The following is a 17,237-nucleotide window of genomic DNA, read 5'->3' as shown; positions in this document are numbered from 1 at the left end:
GGATGTGAACATCCAGGGGACGTTGCTTCCCGTGTGTCACACTTCCAACGCTTAGCACGACCGCTAAGGTTGGAGAGTGCAAAAGCAACACGATGTTGCTCGGTCGAGATAAGAGCCGCGTCCATCGCGAGCTCTACTTCTCGGACCCAGAAGTGAAGGTTCTCGCCTTCCTTCCCTTCATACGGCTTCACCTTCAGCCGTATTGGCTTCGGGTGAGGCGGATTTGCTTCCGCCGCCGGAGCGTGCAGGTTCTCCCGCACATGCGCGAAGAGGCCCTGCTCGTACGCGTCGAACGCATTGACGCGCTCGAGCTGCTCGGCCGTTGTTGACAGCACCGGGCTCTGCAGGGCCTCCATCTTGAAGAAGCCTGCCATCTTCCGAACCGACTCGAACTGAGAGTCATTCATATGGGAGAAGTCGTTCCTTTCCAACTTCGGAGAGGTTCAGGTAGTCTACCCGCGGTGGCGTGGATTGACTACGAGTGCTACAGCACCTTGCGCTAGAGGAAGTTATCTTCCGAGAGTATACAAACTCTCAGTGAACGGCAGTTCACAGGCCCCCTCTTTATTCAAAAGAGAGCGAAGTGACCTAATTAAGGTAGAATGTAAACTGAGTGTATTTATAGGTAGATAAAGCTTGGGTTTAATACAAACTATAAGTCACCTATAGAAATGCAATGCGTTAACCAATGATTGGCTTTGAACGACCTTGGTACTTTGTACCAAATATCTCGAAGTATGACGTGTCATACTTCTGAAGTGTGACGTGTCACACTTTATGTAACCAGGGTACACTTAGGACTGCTGACCCGTTTCATCAGAGCGCTAGCAGCAGTCTTTCTCTTTCGAAATTAATGGCGTGGAAGGCGAAGTTATCGGAGTACTTTCTTTTTACCAAGTTTCTCCATCCCAAGCCATTGACATGGAAAATGTTAAAGTGAAAATCTCGTCCAAAGTAACGCTAAAACGCTCCGACTACAGTGACTGCCCCATGACAGATGACTCCACGAGCTCGAAAGCCGGAACCAGTGGTGGCGCCACCACGACGGTGATTACCGACACCACAGGAGCAACTGCACACTACGCGGCTTGGCAAGCTTATAAGCGACGAAGAATGAAGTTTTACTACACCTTTGCCAGTCCAAATCGGCGACAGTGTAAAGCAAAGCGGTGTTGTGACGGGGTCACACAGCACCTTGCGCTAGAGGAAGTTATCTTCCGAGAGTATACAACTCTCAGTGAGCGGCAGTTCACAGGCCCCCTCTTTATTCAAAAGAGAGCGAAGTGACCTAATTAAGGTAGAATGTAAACTGAGTGTATTTATAGGTAGATAAAGCTTGGGTTTAATACAAACTATAAGTCACCTATAGAAATGCAATGCGTTAACCAATGGTTGGCTTTGAACGACCTTGGTACTTTGTACCAAATATCCCGAAGTATGACGTGTCATACTTCTGAAGTGTGACGTGTCACACTTTATGTAACCAGGGTACACTTAGGGCTACGGACCCCGTTTCATCAAGAGCGCTAGCAAGCAGTCTTTCCTCTTTCGAAATTAATGGCGTGGAAGGCGAAGTTATCGGAGTACTTTCTTTTTACCAAGTTTCACCATCCGAAGCCATTGACATGGAAAATGTTAAAGTGAAAATCTCGTCCAAAGTAACGCTAAAACGCTCCGACTACAGTGACTGCCCCATGACAGATGACTCCACGAGCTCGAAAGCCGGAACCAGTGGTGGCGCCACCACGACGGTAATTACCGACACCACAGGAGCAACTGCACACTACGCGGCTTGGCAAGCTTATATGAAGTTTTACTACACCTTTGCCAGTCCAAACGGCGACAGTGTAAAGCAAAGCGGTGTTGTGACGGGGTCACACAGCACCTTGCGCTAGAGAAAGTTATCTTCCGAGAGTATACAACTCTCAGTGAACGGCAGTTCACAGGCCCCCTCTTTATTCAAAAGAGAGCGAAGTGACCTAATTAAGATAGAATGTAAACTGAGTGTATTTATAGGTAGATAAAGCTTGGTTTTAATAGAAACTTTAAGTCACCTATAGAAATGCAATGTCGTTAACCAATGGTTGGCTTTGAACGACCTTGGTACCTTGTACCAAATATCCCGGAGTATGACGTGTCATACTCCTGAAGTATGAAGTGTCACACTTCATGTAACCAGGGTACACTTAGGGCTACGTACCCCGCTACATCCTCCCCCACTTAGATTCGGTTTACCGACCAATCAGAATGAAGAAGTGTTCGTCACAAACTCTCATTCTCAAAGTCGAAAACCATCGCCTCCGCGAGGATGTCGAGCTTCAGATCCTCGTCGTTGGGTACGACCACCCGTGGAGGATCAGTGGGCTCCACCCGATAATAGAGGAGGCCTTCCTTCAACTCATATCGGTGGAGCCGTGAGCGCTGTCGCGACGAGAGCCAGTCGGACTTCGCGCTCGTTCCGGCCTTAAGGAACTTGACGAGAGGCGCGACAGCCTCATCGCCCCGATACGCCATGCGTATCCGAGCATATAGATCCGTTGTCACCCGCGTGATGTGGGCCAACTCATAGTCGGGAGGCCGAGAGAGGGCGTCCGCAAGCACGTTGAGCTTGCCCGGCTTGTATTCGACGCGGAAGCTGTATTCCGCGAAGAAGGACAGCCACCTCGCCATCCTTTGGGAGAGGTGAGGCGAGTTAGTCGCCGTCCTCAAGGACGCGTGGTCTGTGTAGATCACGAAGGGCCGAGAGCCCAGAAGGTGAACACGGAACTTCACAAGGGCATATTTCATTGCCAGGAGCTCCTTGTCGTGGCCAGGGTAGTTCCGCTCGGCGGCTTTGAGCTGCCTGGTCTGGAACGAGATGACTCGTTCCTGTCCAGCCGTGTCGTCCTGCAGCAATGCACACCCGATGGCGTAATCGGAGGCATCGCAGACGACGCTAAACGGCTTCGTCTCGTCCGGCAGAGCCAAGACAGGGGCCTCTTGGAGACTGGCCTTGATGCTGTCAAAAGCATCTTGGTGCTCTTGCTCCCAGCGCCAGTCGACGTCCTTCTGAAGGAGACTCGACAAGGGCTTAGCGAAGCACGCGTACCCTGCGCTGTACTTGTGAAGGTAGTTGGCCAAGCCCAACCACTTTCGAAGATCCTTCTGGGATCGGGGCGTCGGCCATGCTGCTATGGCCTTGACCTTGTCTGGGTCAGCCCTAACGCCCACGTTGCTTACAAAGCAACCGAGAACTTTGATCTCTGGTGACGCGAAAACGCACTTGTCGATGTTGGCGTAGAGCTTGTTCGCTCGCATTACGTCCAATACTCGACGGAGGTGACCTAGATGCACCTCCATGGCCGTCTTGCTTCCCTTGGCACGGCTATGGACGAATATGTCGTCGAAGTACGTCTGTACGAAGGTACGCAAAGGGCGGAACAATTGCGTCACCAGGCGATTGAACGTCGCCGGGGCGTTAGACAAGCCCTGTGGCATGACGAGCCACTCCCACAGCATGCCACTTGGAGTGCTCACTTCGGTGAGCAGGATGTCGCTCTCGCTAATCAGTATCTGGTAGCTTCCGGCTACCAAATTTAGCGCACTGTACAGTACGCTTTCGGCCATGTTGTTCAACAACACATCCTTTCGTGAGATTGGTGTTTGAGCCGGCACCGTCGCGTTGTTCAGCTTGTTATAAGCGTGAACCAGACGCCACTTTCCGTTCGGCTTACGAACGCAGAAAGTCGGCGTCGAGTGCGGGGATTTCGACTCCCGCACCATGCCTGCGTTCGCTTTCGCGGCGAAGAAGGCATCGATGACCTCGCACTGTTCGCGGGAAAGAGGTCATTGTCTCGTGACACAATACTTTGTGCCGGGCACGAGATCAATCTCGTGCCGTACGCCTCGATCCGGTGGGAGTTGGGTCGGTGGGTGTTTGTTCACCACGTCCGCATACTCCGTCACCAAAGGATACACCGGATTCTTGGGGTTCTTGAGAATCTCAGAACCCAAGCGCGCCTGACGCTGCTTGTTCATGTCTTCCAGGACGTTCTCGTCCAAGACAGAGGAGGAGTTCAGCTCCTCCTGAGTGGTCTCCGGTCTCATGAGCACCATTTCAGCAATCTCTCTAGCTTTGAGGTTGGCCAGGAAAGACTCAGCCGTCATTTCCTCGAGGTTCAGTATCTCCGCAACCTCTGGCAACGGTTCCAAGCGGACACCAGATGCCTTGACGGGTAAACCTGTCTCGCCATCGAAGAAGTGATACCACGCTTCCACCGGCCTTGTCGGAGGAGCCAGGGCCCTGGACTCCGAGTCGCTAGAAGCGATGTCGATCTGAACGAAGTTTGGATCCGACTTGAGGCGGCGGCGGCGTCGTTGACGTCGGCGACCGTGACGTGGAGCTTTGCTGCCCACGTCTAGGGATGTCGTCGCTACGACATCCGAGGCACTCGTGGCCTCGTGTGGTACTATGGTACCCACACAGGAAGCGTGTTCGACGCCTTCCTCTTCAGTTAAGGTCTGGGCGACCGCGTGTGGCACTGTGTTACCCACACAGGAAGCGTATCCGACGTCTTCCTCTTCAGTTAAGGTCTGGGCGACCGTGAGGGGAACTCTTCTACCCACTCTGAACACGCTGTTCTCAGTGTTCGTGGCAGCTGCAGCTGTCAGCGGAACAAAGTTACCCGCTTGTGGACCTAGGTTACCCACTTGGCCAGCGCCTCTTCTGGGCGCTGCCACCATCAAAACAACCTTGGAGTCGTCATATACGTTGACGACTCCCAAGCATCTGCCGGCTGCTTTGGTACCCTGGCAACCCTTGCGGGCGCCCCGGGGCCTTACAGAGGTGGGAACATGACTCACCAATGCTCTGTCAGACTGCGCAGGGCGGCTGGCACCGATTGCCTTGCCTCGCCAGTCGATCCAGGGCTCGTGCTTCTCAAGCCAGGGCATGCCCAGGATCATATCATATGGATCCATATCGAGAACAGTGAGCTGTTCGAGGCTGTCAAAGTCTTCAAACTTGACAGCCAGATCCACTTGGACGTTGGGGCCAGTGACGACCTTCCTTTCTACTAGTCGCACTGATACCGTTCCGTTGCATATGCTTTCTCTCAAAGCATCAGACAACTTGTTGCTGCTACGAGCAACCGTCTGGCGGCGTGCGAAAGTCTTCGACGCCCCAGAATCGATCAAGATTCTAAAGGGATGGTCGGTTCCCCGTACACATCCGTGTACTACGAGCAGCCCGCCGCTACTCTTCGCCGATTCTAGAGTGCGAAGACTCTCAGGGGCTAAGTCCCGTGGTACGCGCCACCCGCGCACCCATCACGAAGACTTCGTTCTTCCCCAGTAGGGCGCCCCGCCCCTACTGGTTCCCTGCGTTCCCCTGTCCCCGGGATCCTGGCTTCTGCCAGCGACCCTTGAGGACGGGCTTGGGGAAGGACCGTCTGCAAAGTCTTTCCGCGGGACAGTCGCGCTTGAAGTGGCCCATTTTCCCGCAGCCGAAGCAGCGGATGTCACGCTGTTCGGCGGATCCGAGTTCCATGGGAACTGGTCCGTTGGGGCTTGTTCGACCGGGAGCCGACAAGGAACTCCCAGGCCACGCGGAGGCCGGCGTACGCGCCTGGGGATGGCTGTACCCTTTTTGAAGAGCCACTTGAATCGCCTCTTCAAGGGTGCTTGACTGCACCCGGAACAGCTGAGTGCGTGCGGGGCCAACTCGAAGGCTGTCCATGAACACAGTCATCTTGACGTGTTCGTTGAGTGGGTTTCCCACTAGGGACGCCGTGAGCTCCCGTATCTCTTGCACGTACTCGTGCTGCTCACGCCTCCCTTGTTTACACGAGAGGAAGCGCGAACGCTGGCGGTACTCGTAGGTTGCCGGGAGGAACGCGCCTCGGAGCTGTTCACACAGCTGAGCCCAGGATGTGAAACATCCAGGGGACGTTGCTTCCCGTGTGTACACCCAACGCTTAGCACGACCGCTAAGGTTGGAGAGTGCAAAAGCAACACGATGTTGCTCGGTCGAGATAAGAGCCGCGTCCATCGCGAGCTCTACTTCTCGGACCCAGAAGTGAAGGTTCTCGCCTTCCTTCCCTTCATACGGCTTCACCTTCAGCCGTATTGGCTTCGGGTGAGGCGGATTTGCTTCCGCCGCCGGAGCGTGCAGGTTCTCCCGCACATGCGCGAAGAGGCCCTGCTCGTACGCGTCGAACGCATTGACGCGCTCGAGCTGCTCGGCCGGTGTTGACAGCACCGGGCTCTGCAGGGCCTCCATCCCGAAGATGCCTGCCATCTTCCGAACCGACTCGAACTGAGAGTCGTTCATATGGGAGAAGTCGTTCCTGTCCATGGCAACGAACTTCGGAGAGGTTCAGGTAGTCTACCCGCGGTGGCGTGGATTGACTACGAGTGCTACCAAGTGTGACGGGGTCACACAGCACCTTGCGCTAGAGGAAGTTATCTTCCGAGAGTATACAAACTCTCAGTGAACGGCAGTTCACAGGCCCCCTCTTTATTCAAAAGAGAGCGAAGTGACCTAATTAAGGTAGAATGTAAACTGAGTGTATTTATAGGTAGATAAAGCTTGGGTTTAATACAAACTATAAGTCACCTATAGAAATGCAATGCGTTAACCAATGGTTGGCTTTGAACGACCTTGGTACTTTGTACCAAATATCTCGAAGTATGACGTGTCATACTTCTGAAGTGTGACGTGTCACACTTTATGTAACCAGGGTACACTTAGGGCTACGGACCCCGTTTCATCAAGAGCGCTAGCAAGCAGTCTTTCCTCTTTCGAAATTAATGGCGTGGAAGGCGAAGTTATCGGAGTACTTTCTTTTTACCAAGTTTCACCATCCGAAGCCATTGACATGGAAAATGTTAAAGTGAAAAAATCTCGTCCAAAGTAACGCTAAAACTCTCCGACTACAGTGACTGCCCCATGACAGATGACCCCACGAGCTCGAAAGCCGGAACCAGTGGTGGCGCCACCACGACGGTGATTACCGACACCACAGGAGCAACTGACACACTACGCGGCTTGGCAAGCTTATAAGCGACGAAAAATGAAGTTTTACTACACCTTTGCCAGTTCAAATCGGCGACAGTGTAAAGCAAAGCGGTGTTGTGACGGGGTCACACAGCACCTTGCGCTAGAGGAAGTTATCTTCCGAGAGTATACAAACTCTCAGTGAACGGCAGTTCACAGGCCCCCTCTTTATTCAAAAGAGAGCGAAGTGACCTAACTAAGGTAGAATGTAAACTGAGTGTATTTATAGGTAGATAAAGCTTGGGTTTAATACAAACTTTAAGTCACCTATAGAAATGCAATGTCGTTAACCAATGGTTGGCTTTGAACGACCTTGGTACCTTGTACCAAATATCCCGGAGTACGACGTGTCATACTCCTGAAGTATGAAGTGTCACACTTCATGTAACCAGGGTACAATTAGGGCTACGTACCCCGTTACATCCTCCCCCACTTAGGTTCGGTTTACCGACCAATCAGAATGAAGAAGTGTTCGTCACAAACTCTCATTCTCAAAGTCGAAAACCATCGCCTCCGCGAGGATGTCGAGCTTCAGATCCTCGTCGTTGGGTACGACCACCCGTGGAGGATCAGTGGGCTCCACCCGATAATAGAGGAGGCCTTCCTTCAACTCATATCGGTGGAGCCTTGAGCGCTGTCGCGACGAGAGCCAGTCGGGCTTCGCGCTCGTTCCGGCTGTAAGGAACTTGACGATAGGCGCGACAGCCTCATCGTCCCGATACGCCATGCGTATCCGATCATATAGATCCGTTGTCGCCTGCGCGATGTGGGCCAACTCATAGTCGGGACGCCGAGAGAGGGCGTCCGCAAGCACGTTGAGCTTGCCCGGCTTGTATTCGACGCAGTAGTTGTATTCCGCGAAGAAGGACAGCCTCCTCGCCATCCTTTGGGAGAGGTGAGGCGAGTTAGTCGCCTTCCTCAAGGACGCGTGGTCCGTGTAGATCACAAAGGGCCTAGAGCCCAGAAGGTGAACACGGAACTTCACAAGGGCATATTTCATTGCCAGAAGCTCCTTGTCATGGACAGGGTAGTTCCGCTCGGCGGATTTGAGCTGCCTGGTCTGGAACGAGATGACTCGTTCCTGTCCAGCCGTGTCGTCCTGCAGCAATGCACACCCGATGGCGTAATCGGAGGCATCGCAGACGACGCTAAACGGCTTCGTCTCGTCCGGCAGAGCCAGGACAGGGGCCACTTGGAGACTGGCCTTGATGCTGTCAAAAGCATCCTGGTGCTCTTGTTCCTAGCGCCAGTCGACGTCCTTCTGAGGGAGGCTCGACAAGAGCTTAGCGAAGCCCGCGTACCCTGCGCTGTACTTGTGAAGGTAGTTGGCCAAGCCCGACCACTTTCGAAGATCCTTCTGGGATCGGGGCGTCGGCCATGCTGCTATGGCCTTGACCTTGTCTGGGTCAGCCCGAACGCCCACGTTGCTTACGAAGCAACCGAGAACTTTGATCTCTGGTGACGCGAAAACGCACTTGTCGATGTTGGCGTAGAGCTTGTTCGCTCGCATCACGTCCAACACTCGACGGAGGTGTCCTAGATGTACCTCCATGGCCGTCTTGCCTCCCTCGGCACGGCTATGGACGAAAATGTCGTCGAAGTACGTCTGTACGAAGGTACGCAAAGGGCGGAACAATTGCGTCACCAGGCGATTGAACGTCGCCGGGGCGTTAGACAAGCCCTGCGGCATGACGAGCCACTCCCAAAGCATGCCGCTTGGAGTGCTTACCGCGGTGAGCGGGATGTCACTCTCTCGCATCAGGATTTGGTAGTATCCGTCTACCAAATCCAGCGCACTGTACAGTACGCTCCCGGCCATGTTGTTCAACAACACATCCTTTCGTGGGATCGGTGTTTGGGCCGGCACCGTTGCGTTGTTCAGCTTGTTATAAGCGTGAACCAGACGCCACTTTCCGTTCGGCTTACGAACGCAGAAAGTCGGCGTCGAGTGCGGGGATTTCGACTCCCGCACCATGCCTGCCTTCGCTTTTGCGGCGAAGAAGGCATCAATGACCTCGCACTGTTCGCGCGGGAGAGGCCATTGCCTCGTGACACAATACTTTGTGCCGGGCACGAGATCAATCTCGTGCCGTACGCCTCGATCCGGTGGGAGTTGGGTCGGTGGGTGTTTGTTCACCACGTCCGCATACTCCGTCACCAAAGGATACACCGGATTCTTGGGGTTCTTGAGAATCTCAGAACCCAAGCGCGCCTGACGCTGCTTGTTCATGTCTTCCAGGACGTTCTCGTCCAAGACAGAGGAGGCGTTCAGCTCCTCCTGAGTGGTCTCAGGTCTCATGAGTACCATCTCAGCAATCTCTCCAGCCTTGAGGTTGGCCAGGAAAGACTCAGCCGTCATTTCCTCGAGGTTCAGTATCTCTGCAACCTCTGGCAACGGTTCCAAGTGGACACCAGATGCCTTGACGGGTAAACCTGTCTCGCCATCGAAGAAGTGATAACACTCTTCCACCGGCCTTGTCGGAGGAGTTCGGGCCCTGGACTTCGAGTCGCTTGAGGCGACGTCGATCGGAACGAAGTTTGGATCCGACTTGAGGCGGCGGCGGCGTCGTTGACGACGGCGACCGTGACGTCGAGCTTTGCTGCCCACGTCTAGGGATGTCGGCGCTACGACATCCGAGGCACTCGTGGCCTCGTGTGGTACTATGGTACCCACACAGGAGGCGTGTTCGACGCCTTCCTCTTCAGTTAAGGTCTGGGCGACCGCGTGTGGTACTGTGTTACCCACACAGGAAGCGTATCCGACGTCTTCCTCTTCAGTTAAGGTCTGGGCGACCGTGAGGGGAACTCTTCTACCCACTCTGAACACGATGTTCTCAGTGTTCGTGGCAGCTGCAGCTGTCAGCGGAACAAAGTTACCCGCTTGTGGACCTAGGTTACCCACTTGGCCAGCGCCTCTTCTGGGCGCTGCCACCATCAAAACAACCTTGGAGTCGTCATATACGTTGACGACTCCCAAGCATCTGCCGGCTGCTTTGGTACCCTGGCAACCCTTGCGGGCGCCCCGGGGCCTTACAGAGGTGGGAACATGACTCACCAATGCTCTGTCAGACTGCGCAGGGCGGCTGGCACCGATTGCCTTGCCTCGCCAGTCGATCCAGGGCTCGTGCTTCTCAAGCCAGGGCATGCCCAGGATCATATCATATGGATCCATATCGAGAACAGTGAACTGTTCGAGGCTGTCAAAGTCTTCAAACTTGACGGCCAGATCCACTTGGAAGTTGGGGACAGTGACGACCTTCCCGTCGGCCAATCGCACTGACACCGTCTCGTTGCCCTTGCTTTCTCTCAAAGCATCGGACAACTTGTTGCTGCTGCGAGCAACCGTCTGGCGGCGTGCGAAATTCTTCGACGCCCCAGAATCGATCAAGATTCTAAAGGGATGATCGATCCCCGTACACATCCGTGTACTACGAGCAACCCGCCGCTGCTCTTCGCCGATTCGAGAGTGCGAAGACTCTCAGGGGCTAAGTCCCGTGGTACGCGCCACCCGCGCACCCATCACGAAGACTTCGTTCTTCCCCAGTAGGGCGCCCCGCCCCTACTGGTTCCCTGCGTTCCCCTGTCCTCGGGATCCTGGCTTCTGCCAGCGACCCTTGAGGACGGGCTTGGGGAAGGACCGTCTGCAAAGTCTTTCCGCGGGACAGTCGCGCTTGAAGTGGCCCATTTTCCCGCAGCCGAAGCAGCGGATGTCACGCTGTTCGGCGGCTCCGAGTTCCATAGGAACTGGTCCGTTGGGGCTTGTTCGACCGGGAGCCGACAAGGAACTCCCAGGCCACGCGGAGGCCGGCGTACGCGCCTGGCGATGGCTGTACCCTTTTTGAAGAGCCACTTGAATCGCCTCTTCAAGGGTGCTTGACTGCACCCGGAACAGCTGAGTGCGTGCGGGGCCAACTCGAAGGCTGTCCATGAGCACAGTCATCTTGACGTGCTCGTTGAGTGGGTTTCCCACTAGGGACGCCGTGAGCTCCCGTATCTCTTGCACGTACTCGTGCTGCTCACGCCTCCCTTGTTTACACGAGAGGAAGCGCGAACGCTGGCGGTACTCGTAGGTTGCCGGGAGGAACGCGCCTCGGAGCTGTTCACACAGCTGAGCCCAGGATGTGAAACATCCAGGGGACGTTGCTTCCCGTGTGTACACCCCAACGCTTAGCACGACCGCTAAGGTTGGAGAGTGCAAAAGCAACACGCAGTTGCTCGGTCGAGATAAGAGCCGCGTCCATCGCGAGCTCTACTTCTCGGACCCAGAAGTGAGGGTTCTCGCCTTCCTTCCCTTCATACGGCTTCACCTTCAGCCGTATTGGCTTCGGGTGAGGCGGATTTGCTTCCGCCGCCGGAGCCTGCAGGCTCTCCCGCACATGCGCGATGAGGCCCTGCTCGTACGCGTCGAACGCATTGACGCGCTCGAGCTGCTCGGCCGGTGTTGACACAACCAGGCTCTGCAGGGCCTCCATCCCGAAGATGCCTGCCATCTTCCGAACCGACTCGAACTGAGAGTCGTTCATATGGGAGAAATCGTTCCTTTCCAGCTTCGGAGAGGTTCAGGTAGTCTACCCGCGGTGGCGTGGATTGACTACGAGTGCTACCAAGTGTGACGGGGTCACACAGCACCTTGCGCTAGAGGAAGTTATCTTTCGAGAGTATACTAACTCTCAGTGAACGGCAGTTCACAGGCCCCCTCTTTATTCAAATGACCTAATTAAGGTAGAATGTAAACTGGGTATATTGATAGGTAGGTTAAGCTTGGGTTTAATACAAACTATTACCTATAGGAATGCAATGTCATTTAACCAATGGTTGGCTTTGAACGACCTTAGTACCTTGTACCAAATATCCCGGAGTATGAAGTGTCACACTTCATGTAACCAGGGTACACTTAGGGCTACGTACCCCGTTACAGGTGTGAAGTAACTTAAGTGACAAAGAAATTTTTAATTTTTATTTTCAAAAATTGACTTTAGAGCAATGGCGATTTAGTGCAGAGCTAACTGGTGGTCGGCATCAAAACCTCTTCTTCTGGCATCACGCCAACAGAACCAAAGCATGGCCTCGCGGCCCGGACACGCGTTCTCGACGCACACAAGGCTGGGCAGGACTGGGCCTTAGTAGCCGATTGCAACGGAATTTCAGCTACAACGGCTCGGACTATCGTCGAGCGAGGAACCCCGGACATCAAGAAGAGAGGCGGCGCGCGGGTGACATGCACTAAGTGCACGACGTGTACCGCGACCATTTCGCTGGCAAGACGGTTGTCATTGTCTTAGACAACGCTCCTGCTCATAGCCAGACTGAGAATCTGATTACTGAGCAGGAGGACTTGGAGCTGTTGCGGTTGGCGCCATACTCCCCCATGTGTAACCCGATTGAGGGTACGTTTTACAGACAATTATAGCGTGCACATGTACTAACATTTGTGTCTATTTTACTGTGCGGCAGGGTGTTTTAGTGTATTAAAAGCACGCATTAAGGCTTATCTTGCCTTAAGTCATGACGAAATATTTCTTGCTCCACACGGAGAGAAAACAGAGCGCCGGATGCAGCTGCTTGAAAACGCTGCAGATCATAGCTTGCCATGTATGGATCTGCGCTTGGTTAACAAGATGGCGCGCCACTGTGCGCTGTCAGTGGCGGCAGCAATTCGTAGCGAACCTATGGAGTACGGCACGTAAAGTTTTGCACTACACTAAATCAACTTTGCATGACAGGCTTTTTCTAAAAAAAAAAATTTCAAAAATTAAAAAAATTAATTACGGGACGTTCCACTTTGCTTTACATTGTCACCGATTTGGACTCGCAAAGGTTTTGAACCCTGAAGTGCATATTAAGATTAAATGGTGTGTTGACATTGCATCTGTCGCTTTGGCACTTTACGAACGTATTTACTGTGTTTCTGAGTGAGCGCATTTGCAGTCAAATGTTTTTTTTGCTCGGATAGTTGCAAGCTAGCCCTGTTGATGTGCATTGGTGTTCATTCCGCCCGTGAATGTGAAAGGCACCTTGGCAAAGTTCTGCATGTTTTTCTTCCAGTTCTCCGTCATGTCGCTCATCTTGCCCTCCATTTCCGCGATCTTACCCGTGGGCTTGCGCTGCATCCCCAATGTGTCGAGATACGCCGCCAGCTCACTCTTCTTGAGCCCTTTCACAGCCATAATATTCTGAAAATCCTCCGCAGAACCCTCAGGCCACATGATCTTGAAGCTCTCGACAAGCATTTCGTTCGGAGTGCCAATTAGCTTCAGCACGTTTTCCACCGTCGCCATCTCGTTCGAGACGAACTTGGTGTAACGCGACGGGATCGTCGCTGAGCTCGTTGAGGTGGAAGAGGATTGGAAGCCGTCGTTGTTCAGCACTGGCAGTTGAAGGAACAACGTCTTGAGAGCGTACACGTCAAGAAGAAGTTGCTGCGTTGCTACCTGGTTCATCCTTCGGCACTTGAACACGGGCCTGCAAGATCTTGGGCACGAAGGACGCCGCGAACTTATCGCAAAAGTTGGTAAAGTACAGTCCAGACAGCATTTGGCGCAACACCGGCACAAATGTCTGCAGCTTCTCGCCCATTTGCGTAACGTACAAACTCTCGTCGCCCACGGCTTCCCATGGTCTGCCAGTTGGCCTTTGTGGAGTGCGTTCAAATCGTCATCCAGCGATGTCTCCAATTCCAGCAACAATACACTTTCATAGCTGCGGCGCCCACGTCGTGGAACGTATCGATCTCTTGCGATAACTCAATGGCTTCACTGAACGCCTTGTCAATCTTCGCTCGAATTACTTCCTCCAGAGATGGCAGCGTCTCAGCGCAGTACTCGGCCGTGTTGATTACGAAACATAGTTCCTCTTCCTGTTTATCGCTCAATTTGACCTTGTTGCTCGCACCACTGCTTGAAGAATCCAGACCGCCTGATGACCCAGTCGAGGCAGCAGGGAGTTTCGCGAGAAGTCGTTGCGAGTAGAGCTGAAAGCAGTGTTTGAACTCGTTCTGGAGGTCAAAGAACGTCTGGCCGTTTGTCAGGGCCGTACATCGTTTATTGAATTGCGAATGTAGGGCAAACATGTTCACGGAGCTCGAGAACACTGGGCAGCTGGCCGTTCCGATCCACCAACTCGGCACTCATCACCTCGTTGATCATCCTGCTCCATGTTCTTAACGCTCCAGTGCTACATACGCCGTCATGAACGGGTCAAATGAACGAGATATCATTCCCGAATAGTCGGCAAGCCCTGGTTATTGTCGTCCGTGAGCTCGCCGTTCTTCTCCATCTCTTCTTCTAGCGCTTTACGCTCCGCCTCACGCTTCTTACGACGATGTTTTCTCTTGATTCCTTCAGCGGAATGTGGGTCAATGGCATCGCCGTTCTCGTCCAGTTCCACTTTCTGAAGCTCTTCTTCATCGGCCATCCCTTCGAAGCGCTGTGCTGCGTCACGTTCAAACATGAGCGTTCGTTGTAGAGACTTCAGCAGCAAAGTCACGTCCATCTCGTCTGGAGTGTGTGCTCCTATCTGTGCAAGTAAATGGGTCCGCGTTCGTTCACAGAACTGAATGCACATCCGTCGAGCCATTCGCCAATGCTTTGGGAAAATAGCGTTCAAGCGATCGTCGATGCAGCGAGGAGATTGTAGAACCACGTGTATCTCGTTTCAGCCTGGTGCAACCCAGCGCACTCTCCCCCGTATCCGTAAAGCCTCTGGTAGGACATCAACTGTTCGTCACAGAATAAATGGACCAGTTTCTCTCTGGTTGCTTTGCCCAAGGCATCGACACACGCAGCCGCGAGCTTGGCAAAGACAGCTTGTCGTTCTTCTTCGGATGGAAATTGTCCTCCAACGACTCTATTGGGCCATTAGACCGAAAGTCGGCAAAGATCTGTCCGCCAAGTTCTTCCTGCAATGTGCGCACAGGTGAAGAGTTAGTTGACAGCTTTGAGCGAAGATGCGGCCTCGCGATAATTACGTTGCTAGGACATAAACTCTAGCTGATCAACGGCATTAACCAGCATGTGCAGCCGCTTTAGCGCCGTGAGCGTGGTCTGCAGATGGCGCTTAGCATAGTCGAGCTGCTTGATGTCGCGACAGATCTCCTGCACCATGACCTCGGACTGCTCTGCCTTCCCTCGGATATCGTGGATCTTGTGGAAAGCTGCTGACTCGCCGTTTTCGCTTCCTTCAGATCCAGAAGCGCCTGATGCGCCGCTAAACTCTGGTCTTGTGACGCCCGAGACAGCGAGTCGTCGAGCTCCTTCATACGCCCGCGGAGACCGCTCACAAAGTCACCAATGTCCCCCAGACTCTGCTCGTCCGGAAAGTTTCGGTTGATGAACTCGCGCGCATCGAACTCAGGTCGGTCCAGCAGGTCCTCCGAGGGCAAAACCTGTACATGAGACGTTGGAGAGACCTGGCAGTCAACTTGATACAGGACTGCAACACGAGGAAGATACTTTGGCCAGCGTGTCCTCCACGTTCTGAGGGAGTTTTAATGCACGTCCATCGCCGTCGCTGTACTCGCTGGCCCTGGGCCACGACGCAGTAATCGATCCATTTTCGACTCTTTTGAAGCTCGAGGATAACATATGATGGGATATTAGGACTTTCGAAATATTGCTTACCAAGATTTATATAATATTCGTAAGAAAGAAAGTAGAAAGTAGCAAAAATAAGAGCACCCCGTCAAAATTGATTTCTTACACTTTTGTGATACCGGTAGCTTGGTGGTACAGTACTGCACCCCGTTTTCGCGTGGTGGACCATATAGGATTTGCCAATAAATCAGATTTTAGCTAATAGACTTTTGCTCATTTGGATTCGGTATCATAACATCCGAAAGGTCCAATGGCGCGAAAACGGGGTGCAGTACTGTACTGGCATCAGGACTGTCTGAACTGCTGTTTATTTAGTTCGCAGACTTAATTCTGCGCGGGGAAGCTTTCAGCTGATAATCTTCTTTTCTCAGATTCCGTCCTCGACCCCACACTCTTGGTAGGAACAAACCAAGAAGCTTCGTTTCGGTATGCATACGTCAACCTGAGAACAAGGGTGGTCTTTTTCCTAAGATCTACACCCATTTCGAGAAGAGACCTTTGCTCAATTTCAAGAAAGAGAAGAGAAAAATGAGCGCATACTGCGACGGGGATTCGTATTGTTCTTCAGCGCAATATTACGACGTGGTCGGCCAACCATCAACAGTTGCAGCAAGTATGACGACCTTCAAAAACCGCCGATGAAATTCCGCGGCGCCATGGATGCGCTGAAGCTTGAAAGTGATTGCGACTTACTTCGATCAAGATGACGACGAAACTTGATCCGTACGTCGTTTGTGAGGGAGTCTCTATTGCTGCTTTCAAATGAGTATGTTGGAGACGGCGAAGGGCTGCGGATTCCACTTCGATTTCTCGCCCTCAACGATGGGCGTATCGTGATTGTCGAACTTCCAACGAAAGTGCATGAAAGCACTGCGGCATCTTTCGATAAAATGTTCAATCGGGCATCAGGCAATGATCTCGAGGTTGCAAGTTGCCGCTCGATGACAGCGAGAATAGCTGGCAACCCGAACAAGGAGGCCGATACGAGTTTTGGCCCAAAGAGAACGACGCTCAACCGAACACCGGCACCGGCACCCCGCACCGCTACCGATTGGGTGACACTGGCTGTGGAGGTTGGAAGATCTCAGACGTGGGCGAGTCTGGAAGCAGCTGCTCAATGGTGGTGCAATTACAGTGGAATCCAGTATATTCTCCTGCTGAAAATCAGTCCTCAAGGTGTTCAAATGCGATACGCGCTTTATGACATCGCCGTACTTGGCACTCTACCAGCGCCAACTGCAAGTGGAACGTTTCGACGACGCACCAGATCTCAACCAGCTGTCAATGTCTCCTTCGACATGCGCAGAATATTATCGATCCCCCCGAATGCAGCTCTTCCACCTGGCGTGAACCCAGAAGCTCGTGTCGATCTGCGCATCGTCATGAATCTTGTCATCGACAGTCTTGAATAAAAAAAGCACTGCCATGGATTCATGCGGTTCTGCTGCAGTCTAAAACTCTGCTTTGTGAAACTACCATACATTCATGATCTGACCAGACTCCTTCGATACGTAATACTATGTAGTACAATGTTCTTATTAGTTTCTGCAAGTTACAATGACTAAAATATTAGCTGCAACTGTTTTGTAATAGAAATATCAATTATTATC

At 53.0% G+C, this 17,237-nt stretch overlaps 2 protein-coding genes across 2 annotated transcripts; both read right to left on the bottom strand.

Moving 5' to 3' along the window:
• Nucleotides 1-12,996: 12,996 nt before the first annotated feature.
• Nucleotides 12,997-13,687, bottom strand: PITG_18896 (uncharacterized protein; the record flags this gene model as incomplete). The annotated part of the gene is made up of 1 exon (XM_002997128.1): nt 12,997-13,687. One exon carries the CDS (start codon nt 13,474-13,476, stop codon nt 12,997-12,999), a length of 480 nt encoding a protein of 159 aa, XP_002997174.1.
• A 561-nt stretch (nt 13,688-14,248) lies between these two features.
• Nucleotides 14,249-15,587, bottom strand: PITG_18895 (uncharacterized protein; the record flags this gene model as incomplete). The annotated part of the gene is made up of 5 exons (XM_002997127.1): nt 14,249-14,532; nt 14,816-14,933; nt 15,043-15,287; nt 15,323-15,419; nt 15,531-15,587. 5 exons carry the CDS (start codon nt 15,585-15,587, stop codon nt 14,249-14,251), a joined length of 801 nt encoding a protein of 266 aa, XP_002997173.1.
• Nucleotides 15,588-17,237: the final 1,650 nt, after the last annotated feature.

The sequence above is a fragment of the Phytophthora infestans genome, genomic scaffold (assembly GCF_000142945.1).
Source record: "Phytophthora infestans T30-4 supercont1.86 genomic scaffold, whole genome shotgun sequence".
Taxonomy (NCBI): Eukaryota; Oomycota; class Peronosporomycetes; order Peronosporales; family Peronosporaceae; genus Phytophthora; species Phytophthora infestans.
The sequence above is the reverse complement of the archived record's forward strand: the minus strand, read 5'-3'. Positions and strand labels throughout refer to the sequence as shown.